At 35.1% G+C, this 21,915-nt stretch overlaps 2 protein-coding genes across 4 annotated transcripts; both read right to left on the minus strand.

Annotated features, from left to right (window-relative positions):
* Positions 1–1,198: 1,198 nt before the first annotated feature.
* On the minus strand, positions 1,199–2,435 carry LOC107177440 (protein BRASSINAZOLE-RESISTANT 1-like). 2 transcript variants are annotated; one of them, XM_015531213.3, is made up of 2 exons: positions 1,520–2,435; positions 1,199–1,426 (listed from the first exon to the last, which is right to left on the minus strand). In XM_015531213.3, exons 1-2 carry the CDS (start codon positions 1,826–1,828, stop codon positions 1,253–1,255), a joined length of 483 nt encoding a protein of 160 aa, XP_015386699.2. In that variant the 5' UTR covers positions 1,829–2,435; the 3' UTR covers positions 1,199–1,252. The 2 variants fall into 2 exon arrangements, with proteins under 2 accessions (XP_015386699.2, XP_024956044.2); XM_025100276.2 differs by having other exon boundaries at positions 1,199–1,429.
* A 93-nt stretch (positions 2,436–2,528) lies between these two features.
* Positions 2,529–10,715, minus strand: LOC102628548 (protein BREAST CANCER SUSCEPTIBILITY 2 homolog B-like). 2 transcript variants are annotated; one of them, XM_006481045.4, is made up of 20 exons: positions 9,454–10,715; positions 9,222–9,383; positions 7,762–8,772; positions 7,551–7,675; positions 7,289–7,443; positions 6,749–6,871; positions 6,473–6,670; positions 6,316–6,397; positions 6,167–6,217; positions 5,992–6,067; positions 5,806–5,917; positions 5,624–5,695; positions 4,905–5,100; positions 4,646–4,828; positions 4,266–4,408; positions 3,960–4,022; positions 3,671–3,881; positions 3,229–3,396; positions 3,046–3,133; positions 2,529–2,943 (listed from the first exon to the last, which is right to left on the minus strand). In XM_006481045.4, exons 1-19 carry the CDS (start codon positions 9,602–9,604, stop codon positions 3,077–3,079), a joined length of 3,339 nt encoding a protein of 1,112 aa, XP_006481108.1. In that variant the 5' UTR covers positions 9,605–10,715; the 3' UTR covers positions 2,529–2,943; positions 3,046–3,076. The 2 variants fall into 2 exon arrangements, 1 of the variants encoding a protein (XP_006481108.1); XR_008055811.1 differs by lacking the exons at positions 2,529–2,943; positions 3,046–3,133; positions 3,229–3,396 and having other exon boundaries at positions 3,796–3,881; positions 4,266–4,323.
* Between the last annotated feature and the right edge of the window lie 11,200 nt (positions 10,716–21,915).

Here is a 21,915-nt window from a genome sequence, read left to right on the forward strand (position 1 = left end):
ATCAGATTGGAATCAGAACGGGGAATAAGAATCAGAATAAATTATTTATTTTAGTTGTGGGAATCAGAATTGTAATGAATTGTACTACTATTAATGTGTTTATTTGATTTTGAAATTGAAATGGATAATTATAAATCATAATAATAATAATAGTAGTAGTAGGAAGGATAAAATAAAAATTTTAAGATTTAAGTGGGGTAATAGATCATTTTAGGGAATGGAAATCTCATTCACACCTCTATGGGAGTGGAAATTTTAAGTAATCATTTTAAATTTTAGGTGGGGCTCACCACTATGACTCCAACTCTTTTTTTTTTTTAATACATGAGACTGTTAGTCAAGATACAACATATTACATGATACTATAACTGGTATTTATAATCACATAATAACTGTGATTAATTTATATCAACTCTTATATAGCACAACTCATATTTAAATCATCTCTAATATTCGAGGGATTTCAACTTTTACTCAAAAGATAAGGAAGGAAATTTAAATTAAGCCCACACAATACTTCTATGGGAGTTTGAACCACTTCCCTCACAAGAGTGGTTCTAACTACTTGGTTAAAGCCCAATAGTTAATTCTAACTCTTATTTAAATAAGTAAACACATCAATTATTTTTATTTCTTAATTCTCATTCTCATTTCTAATAAGTAAACACATCATAAATATAATGTTCAATCCTTTGGGGTCAAAAACTGAACTGAGGATTGTTGCTAGTTTGTTCGGACAAATTGGTTTCAAATGTTAGATTAATATAAATTAAACCATCCTGGACTTTTGGTTGGCACTGGGCCCATCCCATAAAGAATCAGAAAATGCAAGGGGCCTAAACCAGCTGAACGAATAAGGATCATTCTCTTCGGGCACGAAGGCCATCTCCAATCTCTCCAGGGCCGAGGCCTCTCCTTTGCTGTTGAAAGTTACAAAGTGCTTTGACAGATACACGCATCGAGAAAATAATATTGCCCAATTTCTCCACACAAACTTTTAATTTATATTTTGGTGTAACAGAGAATTGAAAAGTGAAGATAGATTCATCAAGGAACAACACTATATGTATCTACTATCATTTTCCTTTTTTTTCTCCTTTTTTTTTTTGAATATACCACCTTTCTTCTCATGCCAAATCCCATATTGACCACTTTCCCTCAAACAAGATTGCTTGATGAACTCGCAAGTGACAATGACAGTGAGAGGTTAACACCAAACCCTTCTTGAGACTCTTCAAATGAAACCATGTGATTATTGCAAGTACAGTGAGAGGTTAACACCAAACCCTTCTTGAGACTCTTCAAATGAAACCATGTGATTATTGCAAGTACAATAATCTTGATCTCCTGATTGATCTTCAATGGTTACCAGAGTCCGAGACGGCAACTCAATGCTGATCAAGCTTGGCAATCCTGACACGAATTCCTGCTGTAAAAAAGTGAAAAACGATACTCGTTGTGTTTCAGGAAAAATAAAAATTATGAAGGCTATAATACATGCATAACAATATATATGTACCTTCTTGTAAGTGGTACCATCTTCTTCAACATGCCAACCGGCTTCGACACAAAGAGCCTTCAATAAGTCATTGTTATCAGCATGCTTGGGAAGCTTGTAGTTGCCATACTTCCGCAGGCCAGCAAATATATTCTTCGCCACCGCTCGCCGTCTTTGCTCCCTTTCCTTGTTCCTTTGCCTCTCTTTTTCACTTGGGAATCGATACTTGGTCACTTTAGCTCCATCTTTTGTTGTTTTGTGAACTTTCCAAGGCCCCTTTGTGGTTTTTATGCACCCACTTAACGCATTTTTTATCTTCCCATCCACCATGTTTTCCCTTCACTTTTCTTGCTTTCTTTAAACTTTGAAAGAGATAATGTACCGTAGCAAGCTCCTGAAAGAGAGATATAGAGAAAACTGAAAGGGAGGACAGATTTTCAGAGTAGCTTTTTCTTGAGATTTCGGAATGTTCTTGTCTCCTTGGACCGACCAAAGTGGGGAGTGGTGACTTGTTGAAGTTGCTATGATAATCATATGACCATTTTATCCATCGAATTTAAGACAGTTCACATCAATTGTAAGGGTAGTTTTGTCGTTTGATTAACATTGGCTTTCTTGTCCCTATCCTTACAAATAGTAGCTGATCGACGCCAGAGATTCGATTTCAGATTAAAGTGCAATCTAGGACAAAAATTGTGATACGAGATGTTCTTGAAAAGGAAGACATCTCAAAGTTTGGCTTATTTTTATTGCCGTGACACGAATTGTTTGAAGGAAACAGAGCGGAGAGTTCATGATTGTTTCCATAGACCCTTAAAAAATCAGCCCTTATGATATTCGATCAAAGTCTTTTGGAATAATGGATGTATGAACGGCCAGATTTTGCCCATTGGAAGGTATGACCATAACCTACGGCGTGCCGTGCAGTTTGCTTCCAATATTCCAAAAACAACGTATATGCTTGGTGAAGGACTTTTGGATACTGAAAACTTCTCTACTGCTTACGCTATCATACCGTATACAATCACCGTTTGATCGTTAATTATTTGTACAAAATTTTCTCTTTGCGAGTCATTATTTACAAAAATCAGAACACCAGAGACTCCCAAACAAAAATTACAAGAACCATTTTCTAAAATGGTTGAGTTGCTAAAGTGCACGCCTTTGTAATTGTTTAACTGTAATCCAAAGTGGTCTATAAACGGCACCAAAATGGGTGCCTGGCTCCAGTGAAGATGCTTTTGTGACTTTGCTTTCTAACCTAAATGCATGGGATGCATTTGTCCTGATTCTTATCAGAATATCAGCTTTTCAGTAGAAAGAGAAGACTTGCAGAGAAAATGCCACTGCCAATTGAATCTGCTTTAAGCATTTCAGAGGATAAGGCTGCTAACACCCACTAGTCGTTGAGCACCAAGTGATTTAACTGGCTTTTGATCCAAATTCTACCCAGAAGAGGAATATGTCTCAGAAATTTTAACCAGCTAATAATTTGTTGTGCATGTGTCATCAAAATGGCAAAAGGTTGGTTTGAGGTTGAGGCTTACTTGTTACTTTTATAGCAGCCCCCTTCATCAATTAACATTTACGATCCCCAATAATAAATAAAACATTCTCCTTAAGCTTGTCAATGATCTGTGAGAATCGAACCAAAGAGAAAATGTAGTTTAATAGCAAGGGATGAGTAACCAAAAACAGTGACAAAGTTGATTTTAGTTAGTTAGTCATACCAAGCTAGAGATCTTTGCCCAACTTTGAGCAGAGGCAGCGGCACTTCTAAGGTGAGAACAGGTTGGGAAATCGAAACTTAAAAAATATGATGAGTTTTCAGTTGCTTCTGCTACCCAAATATGATTTAAGTGGTCTTTTGGTCTCTTGATGAGATTACAGAAGCCAACCTGCAAAGATGAAAGATTAGCAACCAAAAAGCCTGTCTATTCACCAAAATAATCCCCCAAGTGATATCTTCATCAGAGTTAGATTGTCTAGAAAGAAACTATGTCAATTTCCCAAAAACCCCATATATTAGATAATATGTACCTCAGTTGCAATTAATAGCCATGGTTAATTAGAAGTTCGCTTTGAAAACTATTGAGCTCTACATTATTCCAGTTTTGTAGCTTTCATAAAATCAGTAATTCGGTACAGTTAAAGGAACAACATTATACTCACTGTGGATCCAACAAGGTTATAGTTAATTGGCGAAAATGAATCATCATCTATGTATGGTGAACTGATGCTAATGGCAAGTAAAGATTTTGATAGATCTTCCAATTGCAACTCTAGCATGGAGCCATCTGTGACGAAAATCCATTGTTTCTTTTGCTGAGAATCCTCATAAACATCTCCCACATGCACCACGAATGCAGCTATATCAAATTCACTATATAATCAAAGAACAAGCATTAGCAAGCACAAATCAGAAGTATAAATATAAAAAGGTTCAGATATATCAAATCACCTGGAAAGTGGAACTTCACCCAAATTTGAAATTAGAACTGATCTGCGGGGACTGAAGAAAGGCCTACAGACAAGTATGAACTGGATTAAATTTGTTAATGAGGAAAACCCAATGGAGACTTTTAACCTCTCGAAAAGGTGATGACTAATCACTACTCCCAAAAACATAAACTTGTGCAAGGACCCAAACCAGTATTCAAATTCTATTAAGGCCCCTCACTTTACATGCAATGACAGATTTAGGTAGCTGGCTTAGCCCATAGAAAAGGGCATTTAACTTCTAAAAAAAGGACAAACTGAGACTTACTTAAAATGTTCAGTTGCTAGAGGAGATAGAGGCTGCCACTTTGTAGTAGATCCCCTTGCTTGTAAATAAAGAGTATTTGAATCAGAGTTCATTGGTACAAGCCCTAGAATGGCATATGCCTGCCCCTCAACCAGTTCACATTGCTGTTCAACAGCAAGTAAATGTAATTTAACAGTGGTAAGAAATTTAAAATTGTCTTCATAATGATTAAGATGAGGCTGGATAGAAATAAGTAGTTATCAGGAGGGGGAAAAAAAAGGATCAGTTATGATAGAAATTCAATAGACAGGCAAAAAGACATGAAATTGAAATGCCTGATAAAACACAGGTGCAAACACAACCTGACAAAAGACAGCTTGCAATTAGATACTACGATTCACCTGTTTCTCTGCCGGGTTCCAGATTGTTATAATGCCTTCTCTAGAGCTGCCCTTTCCTTGATAATTTTTACCAGTTAATCCAACCACCCTCACCCTCATAAATGGTGTGACATCTCTCTCTCTTAAGCCAGCGTTTTCCAAGGCCTTCTCAATTGATCTTTCCATATTTGATTGCCTTGTTGCCTAAGGATAATATAGCAAGATTAAAATAACTTTTTAAATATAGACTAATATATCAAGCGAAGAAACCAAACTCCACCTCTAATTTTGCTTGATAAGTGGCAAAAGAAGTTAGTTGCTCTGGACTCATTTCTGCCATAATAACTTCTGGTTCAGCTACTGTTTCAAGCATTTTGAAAAGTTTTGCTCCTTCACTGTTGCTATCATTAAGTATATGAGAATCTTTGTTCCCCCTTTGGAACTCAGAAACAATTCCTTCTACAACCATAGACTGCCTGTAGCCCAAAAAAGTAAATAAAAAATGATCAAGAATGAGAACAACCAGATTCCAGAATTTAATGTTAAAGTTACATGATCAATAATATTAAATCATAACTTGCACAATTTACATGAATACAAAGGATACGCACGCGCACTTGATGGGGGAGACACAAAATATATATATATATATATATATATATATATATATATATATATACTGTGCTACTGTCTGAAATTACTCAATAGAACTAAGAGCTGTACAGGTTGGTAAATATAAAATCCAAAGAGGTCTAAACTTCTTCTGGATTACTCCATAATTAAGAAAGCAGTCATATCTTCTGTGATACATTTATATGCCAAACTGCTTTCAACAAATTGCAATGCAATTCTTTGAATCCTAGATAGAAGGTTACTTCAACCACCTCAGACTGTTCATTTGTGACTGGTAAGAAAAACAACCAATTACTCCAGCAAGGTGTAATTTGATTTATTCACAGGGACAATAGAAAGGCAGAAATGAAGCAGGCAAAGGCACACCTGTGCTGGTATAATTGCATCACTTTACATTCCATCCTTTCTGATCTCACAATAGATCTCCCATCACTTAACCTATATGAAAGTAACCCAAAAAAGAAACAAAAAATGCAAGTCAATTGCATGCATATTATACTTGATACTTAACAAGTAAAAATTATAAGACAGGATATAGTTCAAATGACCTCTCCTTGTACAGAACAGGATATATCCGTGTGACCCCAACTAAAGTCCTTGGAACTGGGCCTCCATTACTCTTGATGCATCTAAATGCCAAAGGAGCACCAAAACCCTTGCCTGTAGGAAATACGAAAACTAAGCATGAAAAATCAATAGGGGGTAAAAAGGATAAACAAACTAAAAGTGCTTACAAAATCCCAATCGATCAGCCCAATGAGCTCTGTATGTCCCATTTATGTTCAACTGTAAGCTAATAGATCCTGAAGCCTGAAATTTGAGCAAAATATGAGAAGAGAGCTTCTAATGACAGAAGGTATAACATGCAAATAATTTAGCTTCACTGGAAAACCAAAGGCTCTCACAAACCTCGAGGGGAGAAACAGGCCCAACCCAACCACATAATATTGCTCCCCAGATCTTCATAAGAAAAATCTAAACGGTAAGTGAAAGCCAACGCAGCCTAACATGATATAATCAGAAAGCAGGAATGAAAAACAAAGATATTAACATATTACCCTGAGTTTCTGTCCCACAAAAAGTTTCCCAGCTGCAAGGTGCTTCGACAGCAATACATCCAAAAAAGCATCAACTGAATACCTGAGAGCTAATATTCAATTTCATACCAAAGAAATGTGCTTGTAAAGCAAGGATTAATACTTGAACATTCCTTACCACCCATCAGTCAGTTCCAGCTTTGCAGCATAGCTATTTTCAGCCCCATGTTGTGCCTCAGGATGAGTCTCAATCTTCGGTACACAATTCATGTGAATGGCTGAAATGCATAGCACCATCATTGAGGAAGGCAATGCATCCCCTTCCAGGATTCGCTTAATTGCAGATCGATGGCCATTATTTACTTCTCTCTCATATCTGTTCAAAAGGACCACAAGTTGCCTCATGGACGTCTTACAAACCCAAGATTAAACAAATAATTTAAAGTTACGTTACCTATACTTCAATTCTTCAAGCACATTGAAAACAGTCAAAAATTTGCCAGCAGACTTGGCTAAGTAGCATCTTTCATAGCATGCCAGTTTCCAGACTATCCACTTATAGTGATTTGACACCCATCTAGAAAGATAAATAAATGGAATGGGTCAAAAGCAGGCAAACAAGGATACAAAGTTACTATTTGCTTTCTTTAAGGGGAAAAAAAAAAGAGTATTCAGTATAAATTACTGGAACCCAAACCATGAACCTGAACTGAAATATTAGAGTCAGTGTAGCACATCCGCAATCCACATTATTCAACCATAAATATGATGCAAAATGCTTTTAACAGGAATATCATGTCACCAAGCAAAATAGAAATAATTAAAGCTCCTGCCTATCTCTAAACCAGCAATCATAAAAAGTTAATTTTAACATGCCAATATCCTTATCACAACCCACACAATATACGGCAGATACAGAAGCAATGTAATTCCAAGAATCATATTTTTGAGGAGGGCAAAAAAAAGAAGAACAGATCAAGGCTAAGAAGTGTACAGTTTAGAGGCATATTGCGTAGAAGCTCCAGATTGCGCTAACATATTGAAAAGAGCCTCTGCTCCAATGCAATTTAAGCCAGATGCATCATGAAACATGTATTTATCTGCATTATGAGATTTCATCTGTCTTACTTGATCTTGCAAATGATCCAACTAGATTCAGGCATGTAAAAGGGTGTCAGTGGTAAGAAGATATCAATCACTATGAAGCCAAAACAAAAAAAAAAAGGAAGAAGAAGAACTTGCAAAAGCCTGTGTACCATGCCTTGGGCTGATGGAGGCATTCCAAAATATTCCTTCATGGACATTCTAGGAATCTGATATGGATATCTAGAGAGAACTTTTTTTTTGCAACCAGATTGTTCTGATGATAAAGTAGATAAACCTGACAGAAAATATACCTTAAATAAGGAGCACCAGGAATGATAATTAACAACCAGAAAGTCATTTCAGAAACCTCCAAAAATTTACCATTAGGTGAAGAAAGATTTGTTCTCAACGGGGTGGAGAATTTGGAGATACGGGGCCTCTTGAATGGAGAAATAGAACTTCTCAATAGTCTCTTCTTTTCACAAGTTTGCTTAATATTTGCACAAGCTGTGCTGGTACTATTTGTAATATCAGCCAAAGGCTTACCAGATGACCTCCCAAGTGAATTAATTTTTGAACCAATATCATCTTCCACTGAGTTGTCCATTATGGCTTTATGGCCATGTGTGCTTCTTATGGGCTTCTTTACGGAAGGAATTTTACCATTCAACCCACTGACTCCATCATGGTCAACTGCATCAAATTTCTCAATCAAGTTAGCAGACGTGTTTATATTTTCTGAATTGATCCGCGACCTCACAGGGTTTGAAAACAACCGTAAAGGAGATGTGAAATTTTTTGATGCTGTTTTGGTCCCTGCTGTTCCTAGACGGAAAAAGGAAGTGAAAACATCATTTTCCTTGTTTGAAGAAGAATCATCAAATCTTCTGTGTTTAAAAGATGTAAGATCCAATTGATCCACATCTACTTCGTGAAAGAATGTCCCTAACTCAGGATCACCAAGAAGGTTCCTTGCATACTGCAATGCATCACTGGAGACAGATAAAGATCTTCCTCCTGCAGTTTGGAACTTAATCTGAGGCGGTTTGGGTGCAGAATTAAGCCCTTCCGTTTGCATCATGTTTGAACTTATCTTGTTCTTGAATCTACTTTCGGCAAAACCAGCCTTACTAATTGATGAAGGCCTTAGAACTGATGTATCACTCTCAAATACATTACCCTTCACTCCCTCTTTCACTTCAAAACGGGGAGTTGATGTCATCCTTGTATGTTGAAGGCCTTCAAAACTCCAATCATTACGCCCTTCTTCCAGTCCCAACAATGATTTTGCTCTAACCAAACCAGCAGAGGATATGTTAACAGTTTTTCCAGAACCTGTCTGGAAAAGAGAATTGGAGAAGCCAAATCCATTTTCCCTCGGGTGCTCTTCACCTATAACATTTACCAAAGTTTGATTATTTAGTGGAAAAAAAATTGTAGTTTATGCTATAGTACAATATCAATTCAACCAAGTCAACATCAAATTGACTGATTTCCTTGATCTTGAATCAAAAACACTCTAATCCTGTCTATAAGATTAATAGAAAATTTACAGTGTTTGTTGGAAACAGACAAAATTGTTTCTTCAGAATTAGAAAAAGAATGTTCGTGATTGCTTAAGTACTCAATGGATACTTTTTGAAATGGCAAGAAAGCACTCTCATTGCATTTTGAAGAAGCAATTAATAGGATTTTAATTAAAAGTGCACAAAATCTATCTACAAAAAATGCTTTTACTGAAAAAGCACTTTACAATTGCACCGGAAACACCACCTATCATGTTTTCACTAGCAAGTTGTTAAACCAACCAAACAAATAGATTTAAACGAATGATAGCGCACCAGCAAACGAAATGCCACAGTCATTGTCAGTGCCGAGAACAGATAACGCTTTCTCAATCGAAGACTGCTTCAACGGCACCACTTTGCCCGAACCGGTTTTAAACATCGGAGTACTAACATTATCAGCTCCTTCGTTTCCGTTTTCTGGAAGCTTCGAGTGCCCTATAAAAACCATGTAAATTCATAAAAACTATACGTTATAGATATACACGTGCTCGTGAGTGCAATTTACCTTCAAGCAAGAGATCGGACATGGAAGGGAGACGGAAACTCGAGCTGTGCGGCTGAATTGAGGAACCATTTGGTTCCGGCTGGAGTATCCTACCGGATACCTGCCATTTAAAATTGTTATCGGCGTCGGAGAATATCTGCCACGTGGACATTTCCGGTGATGATTGTTAGGGTTTCGCTTTTCAGCGCTTGAATTGGGATCAATGGAACATCCTAATTTTTCGGTAATTTTTTATTGTTCAGAAGGCGGGAAAGTTGAAAGGGATGGAGGGGAATTGAAATGGGAAAAAGCATTTTTGTGGGATAATTTTGTTTTGGGCCAAGATGGGCCTACTTGTTTTGTGCTCGTATGAGAGACCAAGCTGTTACGAGCCCAATTTCTATATTCGCAATTACTTTCGGTCGGATATAAAAAGAGTAATAAAGTTTGAATCCCTGAATTTTTCTGTTCATTATCTAGGGAAATGTTTTGTTTTGCCCAATGCACCAAATAAGTCCCTTTAGTGTTTTTTTTTTTTATTTAAATTTTACACGAAAAATTTACTAGGACTTACAATTTGAGAATCCACCGAACCTCTTGGACTCATTTTAGGTTGAATTTATATTTCAACATTTAAAGAAATAAAAAATAATTAATACATAAGAGTGGTTGAAGGTTTGAAATTCTCACCTGCTGGACCACATGAATGAGAATCAAAGTAGCTTACCATTTCTTCAAAAATAGATTTTCGAAAGCTTAGCTATAGAGGTCAGAGACCAGACTGTTATGCCCTTACTTGAGAGAAATGAATAATTGCATTGAATAATTATTAATTACTTGTTAACATAATTATGAATCTCCCTAAATTATATTTACAGTAACTCGCCGCACAGGAAAATCATCCACTAGTTCGCCAAACCTCCTTACCTTGTTTCTCCCTTTTTTTTTTTTTTCTTTTTTTACCTTCAAATCTTTTACAAGTGGAGCCAAAATATACTCTTGTTTCGTGTAAGACTTGCATTCTGTTCTCGAGAATGGAGACTAGAAAGCTTTCGAATCCTTTGGCGGGTTGGCCAAAAGCACTGCCAGTGCATATAATATAATGCGAAGCAAGTACAATTCTTTGAACATGGAGGCTCGTTGATACATCCCCCAATAAAATATATTGCCCCGATGGTTTGTACCGTCAAAAAAATAAAACTTCTACCATGTGCGAAGAAGACAAAGAATAACTTCAACATTAAGCATGAGCATTAACAAAGACATCACAAATTACAACATGTTACGGCTTCTCTTGCATCGAGAACTACGTTCATGAACAAACCCCTTGTTAAGAACAAACCGAAATTAATGGCCTTCTCTTAGGTTGCGAAATTGATGGCCTTCTCTTAGGTTGCGAAATTCAACGGCTAAGATCCTAAGATTACGACTTGCTAGAAATTAACATGAAGAGCTTACCACCATTTTTATCATCGACTAATTTCAAAATATGAAATAGAATCATCTCTTTATTTGAATTCTACTGAATTTTTAAAATTTTTTTGTCATGTGTTTTTTAATAATAGTGTATGAGTAAAATTTATTTTTTTTTATTTTTTTATTTATTAATTACCAATCAATAATTGAATTATTTACTCAGAATATGATTAGATCAGTAGAAAATATTAACCTTCAAAAAATACCACAAGTAACAAGCCACGTGAACGGTGCCGGTGATGAGCTGTAGTCAACCTCAATGCCACTAGCCGCGCCGTATAATTTACGGGGGAAATGAATTCGGATGTACGACGGGGCGTGCACCCGGAGGATTACTCACATGAGGACAAAATCAAAGTAATAAACTTTACTCGAGTATATGATATGTCAAGACGTGGGCCACGTTCGCTATGATTATCACGTATCTGCTCTAACGTGATATCTTCCAGGTTATTTGGTTTGACTTTTTGACCTTTCGTGAGTTTGGCACGGTTTATGCAGCCAGTGCAGGCAGGGATTGTGTAACCTATTACGGAAAATGTCTGGGGTTCTCGAATAGAAGGGCTGTCCACTCCGTGTAATTATGATATGTTTGTGTCCTGTTTTATTTATGACATGTCATTTATTAATTATGTCTAAATATTAAATTATAAATACGACATATTTATTAATCACGTTCAAATATCAAAATATAACTATAATTAATTTATAAATTTTGTTAAAATAATAAAATACGGATATGACTTATTTATTAATTGTGTTAATTGCATTGACTCGTTTAACATATTAAATGCAAAAAATTAATAATCAATTTAAAAGTAACAAATATGTTAGTATTATTCTTTAAAATAGATATAAATAAGTTAGCATTACATAAATATGTGGTGAATAAGTTTATAACTCAATATAGATATACCATGAGCAATTAATTTAGTGTTCAATATACACATTTTTTTTATTTTTCAATAATATTACTATATATTAATTAATATTTATGTTATAAATGTGTAATTATGTTGAGGTGGTCCAACATGAATACGACACGATTATTTATCGTGTTGTGTCGTGTTAACCAATTTATTAATCGTGTCAATATTTATCAAAATAAATGAAAAAAAATGTGTCATATCTATGTCGTGACCCATTGTGCCACCTCTATCTAATAGTGTTGCTCTTTTTTTTTAATTAATTTATTGTTATGTATATATTTCAACTAACCGCGCTAAATTACGAATGCTCATACATACATGATAAGGAAGCAATAGATAGACAAGGAGGGAAGCTACTAGACCATTTCACATCATAATCAATTAAAATAAGTGAAAATTATCATGTGCGGATATTATTACCTTCTAAAATTTAAAGTAACTAATAATAGTTGTGTGTGTATAAGTGCTAAGCAATGATGCATTGGATAAAATTTACACTATAAAACGTGTGAATACTTATTATTACACAAAACAATAATTGCACACATTTTCAATAACAAATGAACAATAAAATTCTAGCTATTTATACGAGCATGGCCTTAACAGATATAGATAGAATGTCCTCATCTTCAAATACACGAATCTACGTTAGATTATGGGAAATGGCATATTAGAGTATACATACATACAAAATAAATTTTCAATTTTAAATTACTTGATATATCCAGTTTTGTATGTCCAGTAATGTAACATTATACGAAAATTGTCATTAATTTATTACACATTATTCTAGTCACCAAATTCATAGCAAAGAAAAGAAAAGAAAAGAAAACTTTCATCTTTATATTCTGGCGTGTTGCGGAAGCGTGAAGCAGGTGCCAATTCCAAAAATGCAGCAGTTGCTTTTTAAAACGTGATTGCTATTTCTACTCTTTTGTTTATTCGATACAACGAATACGTTAGCGAAACATTACGGCTCGAAACTTTAAAAGCAGGCACTCTAGCTGCCAGTGGTGAAGATGTGGCTCCCACGTGGTGCATAAGGAACGAATCAGAATTAAGGAGGCTGTGATGTGACCACCGACTCTCACTAGCCGATTCGATTATGTGGAACGATTTCTTTTTCATATTTTGAAATTGATCTAAAATTTTAGGATAATTATCAACTACCCAATATTTTAATTTTTTTTAAGGGTTATTTTTAAGGACCTCCCCTGAAGTTTAGTGTATTAACACTTAGAAAGAATGTATTGATATAATTACAGAAACCTCCCCTACCGTTAATTAATCGTTAAGTTGACTGTTAGTAGACCGTCAAAATTACTAAAATATCCTTCTCACCAAAATAATAAATTATTAAATGTAGTTTTGAGAATTTATGGGTAATAGGTTTGGCCGGCTGCTGCTTCCACCGATTAACCGGGTCTTCAACCACTGCTTTTGCTGCCTGCCATCTTCCTTGTCGCCGTCCTTTGGCTTGGCTTATACACTTTCAACGCCATCATGTCTTTCTTTCTACCTTGTTCCCTTCCTTTCTTTCTCCGCTGCCCAGCTCTATGCTTTTGAAACCAACCCGTGTCCTCCAGATGTTTACGGCTTCCCTTCTTATGTCTCTGACTATTTTTAATAATTGATCAGTTGGCTGCAAAGGATCTGAAAGTTGGTGCCTATCTAAAAGACAAATAGATGCGAGGCCAGTCAATTGTTCTTGCTTTCAGGAGATTTCACGGTCTTGCAGCCATAGCTAGATTTGGACTCTAACAAATTGTTTGAAAACCCAGTTCAACAAAGCAATTAACTGCGTCAGAATCAACAAATTGTTTGAAAACCCAGTTCAACCAAATGCCTATTGGTGGTGTGTTGGGCTTAAAGAGGTTCTGTTTGCAGTGAAGGACCATCAACGGACTTTGACAAGATGGCGGCAACGAGATCTCATGAGTTTGAATGTGGCTGCAAGTGTGGGATGAAAAAATCGTGGGTTTTTGTGGTTGTTGAGATGTTTATTGAGGTCGGGACTTCATGGGGGTTGGTTGAGGAGATAGACGGCGACGAAATGAAACCATCACTGATGGCAGAAATTACGACAGTGGTATGCGGCGTGACCAGCCGTGAGCTATGGTTTTGAGAGCTGTGTGTGGTTAAGTTTTGGGATGTCAAAGGTTGCTGCATGGTATCGGGATGGCTCAAGGGTGATAGCGGTTGGGTGACATCTGTAATGGCCAAAGGGGCTAGGTTGGTGTGTGGGCTGTTGTGAGACAAAAGCCATCTTTTGGGGTTAATGCGTGGTGGTAGATGCGGCTGATTCAGAGGCTTCCGTGACTGGGGTTGGTAGCCAGGGTGAATAGGGGACTCCGGCAGTGGCAAAGCACCGCTATTGGCTGCCGGTGGAGTCATGGCCAACTGGTTAAGTTCGGTCAACAGTGGGCTAGTCGGTCAAAATATCATTGATCTAGTAAAAATATATTTTGAATTTTAAATATGATTTTACACATTTACCCTTTTATACTGATGCCATACGTATTTTTATACTAATGACAGGGGAGGTTGCTGTAATTATATCAATACATTCTATCTAAGTGTTAATACACTAAACCTCAGGGGAGGTCTCTAAAAATAACCCTTTTTTTTAAATGCACAATTTTTTTTTAACAGTATTCCACCTGATGTTAATGACTCTTTGCCCTTTTCCGTTGACACGGTTAGGAGAATTAACGAAATAGCAATCAAATGACCTTTTTGTCTCGAAACATAAAATGACTATTTTGCCCTTATTTGAAATCCTCGTAGCTTTGAGCTGGCTTACCATGCTTCTCCACGACAACTTGTTTATGCTTCTCTTCGATCTTGAAAATAATGAACCAATAAACCAATAGTTTTTTTTTTGCCCATTTCCGTTATATTTTAGCTAATAATTAAAAAGGAAGAACTTAATTTACTCCCCTAATATTTAAATGGTCAACAGAACCACGTTATTTTGTCTCCTCAAAATCCCTTGTACTCAAAGCTACTCCTTCGCGTTCAATCAAAGCGTAGCCCTTTTTTTTATTATTATTATGATTAGACATCAGATTACTATATTACACATATATTTACAACTGTTATAACAGCAGATCTTTACATTAATATTTACAATCAGATATATAATTGAGACTTATATTATTACATTAAATTTTATGAAGCATATGCTTAGACAAATAACCCTCATAGATGAGGGATGTCTCAACTCCACTCGCGTTTCGCAAAGAAAAAAGAATTATAAATAAACTCTACACAGTCAAACTTAATTGGAGGAGGATGAGCCCATGGGGACTCGAACAACTACCCTCACAATCATGCTTAACTTTGAGGGTAGTGGTTCACCATTTGACTTTTGGCCAAGTGGCCATCAAAGCGTAGCCTTAAGATAACAGAAAGAGAAAAAAATTAGAAGCTCCAAAAACTTTAATTTTGCACAGCCATATCAGACGCAGCATTGACCATTTTTTTTAGTGATTTTATAAAAAATAAAGGCAAGAGAAAGATTGTAATTGGCGATTAAGAGGGAGAGAAAATGAAGAGAATCAAGTCTCCTCCGACGATAGATGAGGGTCATGTTCTTATTAGTGGCACTTAATGCTCACCGATTGTGCCCAACTATGATCATGCTTTCCTCCTTTAGCTAGAACTGTAAAAAAAATAACAAATAAAACAATGAGTTAACAATTAAGAACAATAGGAGAACAACAACTGAAATTTAAAAAAAAAAAGTGAGAACAACAACTTGAAATGAAGAGGTAGGGGAAAGAAAATAACGGAACAAGATAATAAACTCGAGGCCTGCATGGCGGTTTCCTTAAAACAGATTTACCACCTACTGTAGTGCTTTAGGTTTGCTGGTAACTGTTTCCCAGGATACAACGGGTACAAATTATCCGTCAAGCACTGACAAATAATTCCGGCGAACCACAACAGCGTTCAAAGCTTGATAAAAAACAGAACATCAGAAAGGAGGAAAGAAATTTTGAAGTGCTCTTTGTGTGCTGATTGTTCTTGTGTGTGAAAACAGAAGAAGAAGCTGCCTTTTTATACACATATGAGGATGTAACAACAACATAGTATTGAATTTCCGAATTCAATATATGCCATTTAATTGTTATAACAGCCAATTGAATTATTTAAATTCAATTCAGTCAATTGATTTCAAATTTGAATTGTATAACAGCTCAAAAATAATTGTGAAGCTGTTACAAATCCTTTGAATTTAAAAATGTGAAATTGTTACAAATTTTTTTAAAAAGAAAATTAAAAACGTGCCATGCAAGCTTGGGTAATTTTGGGCTGACATTCGCGTATGCAGGACGCGCGGGCGCACACGAGTTCAACTAAATCGGTCTTGGATTTGCACACCCCTGCACACGCGCATGTGGAGAGAGCCTATATCCTTATAATTCTTGCTTATGCATGGGTAAGTGTCTATATATAAACACAAACCTCTTGGCTTATTTTTCCCTTGTGGGATATACCTCATTTCCTTTTAAATTTTCAACTTCAAGGGTGCACTTTGAGAGATAATTTCTCATTCACCTAAGCACCATTTTGAGTAAATAAATATACACTTTCGAAGTATCCGAATCTCACAAGATTTTCCACTTTCACTAAGTGGGACCCACTCAAAATGTGCCCTCAAAATAACATATTGATATGCTATTTTTTCAACAAGAACTCTCAACAACAATCACAGGTTTCTAGGTTTCGATACTTAAGCTTATTTTGTTGATCAAAATGGATGGAAATTGGAGAAAAAAATGGTGGGATTGTTAAGCTTTTTCATGAATGATGGGTGGGCACGAAGGTGAGAAAAAAATGACGTGCTTGATGAACTGAAAAAATGCTGGCCAATTTTTCTTTTTTCTTTTTCTTTTCAATCCGTGTGCACGACGTCATCTTTGCTTTTTATCGAAGTTAACGGGAAGGTGCATGAGTGAAAATTTTGTTAACTTTAGGGTTCTTGCCAAAGTTACAACCGCTGTAACGTACACCCCATTAAAAAATCATGCATGAATGGGTGTAAGTTACAACAATTGTAACTTAATAATTGCTTAACTTTACCTGGAAATTTGTAAAGAGAAAAAAAAATTTGTGTATCTTTTAAAAAATTTGAAATATTAGATGGTCAATGGATAATTGTCTCAAATTTTAATTGTAACTGTGTTAATCTTATATATTATTGGGAAATTATCACCGGTATACCCTTAAATGTCACCGTTATCAAACATACTACAACAATTTTCACTTATATCACTCGTATACCCTAAGTTGACAAAAGAGTTCTGGCGTCCACCTTTCCGTTTACTACTGTTAAGAACTTAACAGAATTTGAGCAAAATGACTATTTTACCCTTTAAACTCAAAATGAGGTAAATGGGATGACATGTCATTTTTATCAAAATATATCATATGACATGTCATTTTTTACTATGTAAATGGGATGACATGTCGTTTTTAAGAAAAAGACTAAATTACCCTTGTGATGTCAGCGCTCGTAAACGGCAGTTAACGGATCGGTGGACAGCAGAAGTGTTTTGTCAACTTAGGGTATACGAGTGATACACTTGAAAAGTGTTGTAACACGTTTGATACTGGTGTCATTTAAGGGTATATGACTGATAATTTCCCTATATTATTTTATTGATAATCTTCATGTTAGTTATAAAATTTATGTATTTTGAAAATTTTTTTAAGCAAAATGATTTATATACCTGAGTTAAAATAATTTAATAATATTGTAAAGTATGAAGAAAAATTAGAAGTATGAGAAATGCCATAAATATCACTAGAAGTTGTATAAACTAACGTAGATTACCAAAATGTGCCATAAGTGTGTGGAACCTAAGATTTTTAAATATATATCTCAAAACATAAAATAAAACAAGTGAAGGAAATATCTAAACATACAAGCAAATAAAGGCTAAATAAATAATTGGACTAAGCGTAATAAGTTCACCCACAATTAATTATGAGTGAATAATAGATAGTAAATTAAAAAGAGAAAAAATCACTATATGATAGGGATACATAAATAACTACTCATAAAATAATAATCAAATACACTTGGTACTATTTGATGAGAAATAATATATAGTAAATTAAGATCGCTTAATTCGCACAAGCAAGTAAGCAAGCGACAATAATAATGATGGTAAGCAACAAAAGGTGTATGGTACGGGCCAACCTATGCTTTTCCAATTAAACGAGTGATTGTGTGTCAGATAAAAAAATAAATAAAATATATTGAATTATTTATATTAATTTAAATAAATACTTTATACAATTATTAGGGATATTTATAACATTTCAAAAATACACAAATCTTTTTTTTTTCTCTTTACAAAATTCTAGCTAAAGTTAGGCAATTGCTAAATTACACTACTGTAACGTACACCCCATACAAGAATCATGCAGGAATTGGTGTAAGGTATAGTAGTTGTAACTTAGCAATTGCCTAACTTTAGCTGGAATTTTGTAAAGTGGAAAAAAAAGATTTGTTTATTTTTGAAAAAGTTCAAAATATTGGGTGGTTGGTGGATAGTTATCATAAATTTTAATTGTAACTGTGTTAATCATATATATTATTTTATTGATAATCTTGATGTTAGTTATAAAATTTAAGTATTTTGAGAATTTTTTAAGGGAAATGATTTATATACCCTGACTAAATTAATTTAATAACGAATTATTAAGTATGAAGAAAAATTACAAGTAGAAGAAATGTCATAAATATTCCTAAAAGTTGTATAAACTAATGTAGAGTACCAAAACGTGTCATAAGTGTATGGAACCTAAGATTTTAAGTATATATCTCAAAACATAAAATAAACCAAGTGAAGGAAATATCTAAACATACAAGCAAATAAAGGCTAAATAAATAATTGGACTAAACACAACAAGTTCACCCACAATTCACAACAAGTGAAATAATATATAGTAAATTAAAAAGAGAAAAAATCACTCTATGATATGATACATAAGCAACTGCTGATCAAATAATAGATCAAATACACTTGTTACTATTTCATGAGAAATAATATATAGTAAATTAAGATCGATATGATACATAAGCAACTGCTGATCAAATAATAGATCAAATACACTTGTTACTATTTCATGAGAAATAATATATAGTAAATTAAGATCGCTTAATTAGCATAAGCAAGTAAGCAAGTGACGATAATAATGATGGTAAGCAACAAAAAGTGCATGGTATGGGCCAACCTATGGATTTCCAACAAAACGAGTGATTGTGTATCAGATTAAAAAATAAATAATATATATTGAATTGTTTATATTCATTTAAATAAAAACTTTGTACAATTATTAGGGGTACTTATGACATTTTTTCAATTTGTAGCTTTCTCCATACTTTGCAATTTGTTATTAAATTAATTTAATCATTAAGGGTATGATAAGCCATTTTGCCTAAAATAGTGAAACAATATATAAAAGTAACACCACTGTGATTGTAGGGACTTTAAACGTATTTTAAAATATTAAGTAAATTCCACTTAATTTCTTTAATCAATAGTAAGTAATCCTCATTTTTCCTTTGATTGTGATATATGGATGCACCCAATCGACAAATTCGAGAATATTTTAATAACCCTAATAATCTATTATTATAATCTAGCTTTTGAAAGAAAACGAAATACAAACAAACAAAAATCATGTGGTAAACAAATTAAACTTGTTAACTTGTCTCTGAAGAGAAGCAGCGTTTTTGTTTTGTGTAGCATTTCCATCTAGCCAAGGGAAATAAAAAGAATGAGAATCATTTATCGTTAGTGCCATTTTATTATTATTATTGTTATCATTTTTGTCAGTGTTTCGCATGCAGCTTTATCAAGTAAAATATACATACATACATACATACATACATACATACATACTGTTGATGCAACGATGACCCATAGGACCGTTTTTGTCTTTCATTCCATTAATGGTCACAAATTTTATGTTATCGTTCTCGTGTAAATTATTTATCAGATTCTTTGAGGTTTCAGATTACATGACTACGACGTTGGAAGCAAGGACAAACATCTTGTCTTTGTTTCTCTCTCTCTCTTTTTTTAACCCCTTTTTCTCCATGTCTCTTTTTTGTTTAATGAATTACTAAAATTGAGTTTTTGTATATTAACATTGACAAATCAGCCCGTCTTTTTGTTTTAATTACAGTCAAACTAACTTTTTTTTTTTTATTAGATTATAAAGACGGTGAGAGATAAGATATCAAACTAATTAATTTGATGAAAATTCTATCCATACCAATAATTCACATGCATGTAACCAAACCCTTCTTATAAAGTAAAATAAATGAATGTCAATAACAATGGCGCCCAGCCTTACCCTCCTCTGCTACATTTGAGCAAAATCGAGCTCTAATCAAGCGTCAGAGTCAGAGAAAAGAAGATTGTCAAGTGTCAACTCGAGTAGCTAGTCTACCCAAAGAAACCAACGTTGATACACGACAAGAAGCAAGATTTTTTATTATTATAATAGAGATACAGAACAAGCTGATTCTAGTCTCTATAACGCATATCCCAGGCCAGTTGATTTTATGCATCCTTTTTTCTGACTATATTAAGATCTAAAATAATTATAATTTTCTCAAACTGTCGGCAAACAATGTCGATAAAGTAGTGTTCAAAAGAGTTAATTAAAAAAAAAAATAAATCGTAAAGTCGTAAGACAATGGAGGGATTAGACTACAGCGCAACCAATATGGCTATACAGTTCATCATTTGATTTTGTTAAGATTTTCAAACTTATGTTTATAGCTCCAGAGTCTTCTATTAGATTTCCTCAAATTATATTTTACATTTAACCCCCAAAAAAAAAAAAATTTATTAGAGGGCGCAGCAGTATTGACGTGGTGGGGGCATGTATGCATAGTCGATCGACAATGTCCCGAGTCAATCGTCTAGCCAGCCAGTCTTCGCTAACTCTGCGTACTCGATCAGCGATGTTTCTTTTCACCATCTAGAACGACTGGGCAGTGAATGATCACTGAAACACCTGCAAACACAGGATCAGGATGCCTTTTGAGCCGTTCGATGTAAGCCTATAATTGGATCACGCGGAGGGGAAATGCCTTGCAATTGCTGCGTCACAGGTCCACTGATCATGACTGCTCAGTCCTCTCAAAATGCCCTGCAAGGCTGCAAGCTCAGCTCTCAATTCAATTCTGCATCAGGTAAGCAGAGCCCTCAGGTAAGCAATGTGGGCAGGTCGAGTCATAAATTTCTAGTCCGAAGGCATCATGACTCTTTGGATATTTTATTATGAATGCTGGATATTGGAATCGACCAATATGACAACTCTTTGACCAAAAAAAAAAAAAACAACTGTAAAATTATATAATTTTATAATGTTATATAATTCTATAATTATTTTTATCATCGTCGCATCACATGATTCAGACCTTTATCATTCACGACGAGTTAATCCGACTAAAATATCCTTGTAGACCAGGGCCAGTCGATACAGTATGACTACGGGTTATCACTTGATTTAAGGATTGGGATAAGGGAAATGGGAGGGGCAGTTGAGGAATATGACATCTGTGGATAGTGAGGGGAGAAAATCAGGAATCGTAAGTGGTCTCTCACGGTAATGCGATATGAATGTGGCCCCCGGGGCCCTGGAGCTGGAACTGGAAGCCTGCCTGCGTGTCTAGTCGGGGAACTGAGTGGGTGTGGCCACGCAGGGCGGGGCAAAATATTGTACGAATGCATAATAATAAATAAGACCAAGAGAAAAAAAACAAAGAAAAAGAACGGGTGCAATTTCCGAGGCGTCCCTCCGAGTCAGTGGAGGGTTTTATTTTTGGTAACAGAGACAGTGGTGGCCTCGGGTCTTTGGCCCATTTTGGGATTTTTCCATAAGTGGTATCACTTCACAGTCCCCCGACTACACCCCCCCCCCCCCCCCCCCCCCCAAAACAACTCTCTTTCTCCGTCTGTCTTGGTTTTACTATTCTTTTTTTTTTTTTACTTACAAATATTACAATCCCGAAAAAAGAAAAAAGAAAAAAGTTCAACGTCTA

The sequence above is a fragment of the Citrus sinensis genome, chromosome 6, assembly GCF_022201045.2.
Source record: "Citrus sinensis cultivar Valencia sweet orange chromosome 6, DVS_A1.0, whole genome shotgun sequence".
NCBI classification, from domain to species: domain Eukaryota; kingdom Viridiplantae; phylum Streptophyta; class Magnoliopsida; order Sapindales; family Rutaceae; genus Citrus; species Citrus sinensis.

Coding starts and splice junctions, on each gene's coding strand:
- LOC107177440 (XM_025100276.2), bottom strand. CDS start 1,828: ATGGTGGATGGGAAGATAAAAAATGCGTTAAGTGGGTGCATAAAAACC. Junction 1,430..1,519: donor ATGGTACCACTTACAAGAAG/GTACATATATAT, acceptor ACTTTTTTACAG/CAGGAATTCGTGTCAGGATT.
- LOC102628548 (XM_006481045.4), bottom strand. CDS start 9,604: ATGTCCACGTGGCAGATATTCTCCGACGCCGATAACAATTTTAAATGG. Junction 8,773..9,221: donor CTGTGGCATTTCGTTTGCTG/GTGCGCTATCAT, acceptor TAAATGTTATAG/GTGAAGAGCACCCGAGGGAA. Junction 4,023..4,265: donor CTAGCAACTGAACATTTTAA/GTAAGTCTCAGT, acceptor ACTTGTCTGTAG/GCCTTTCTTCAGTCCCCGCA.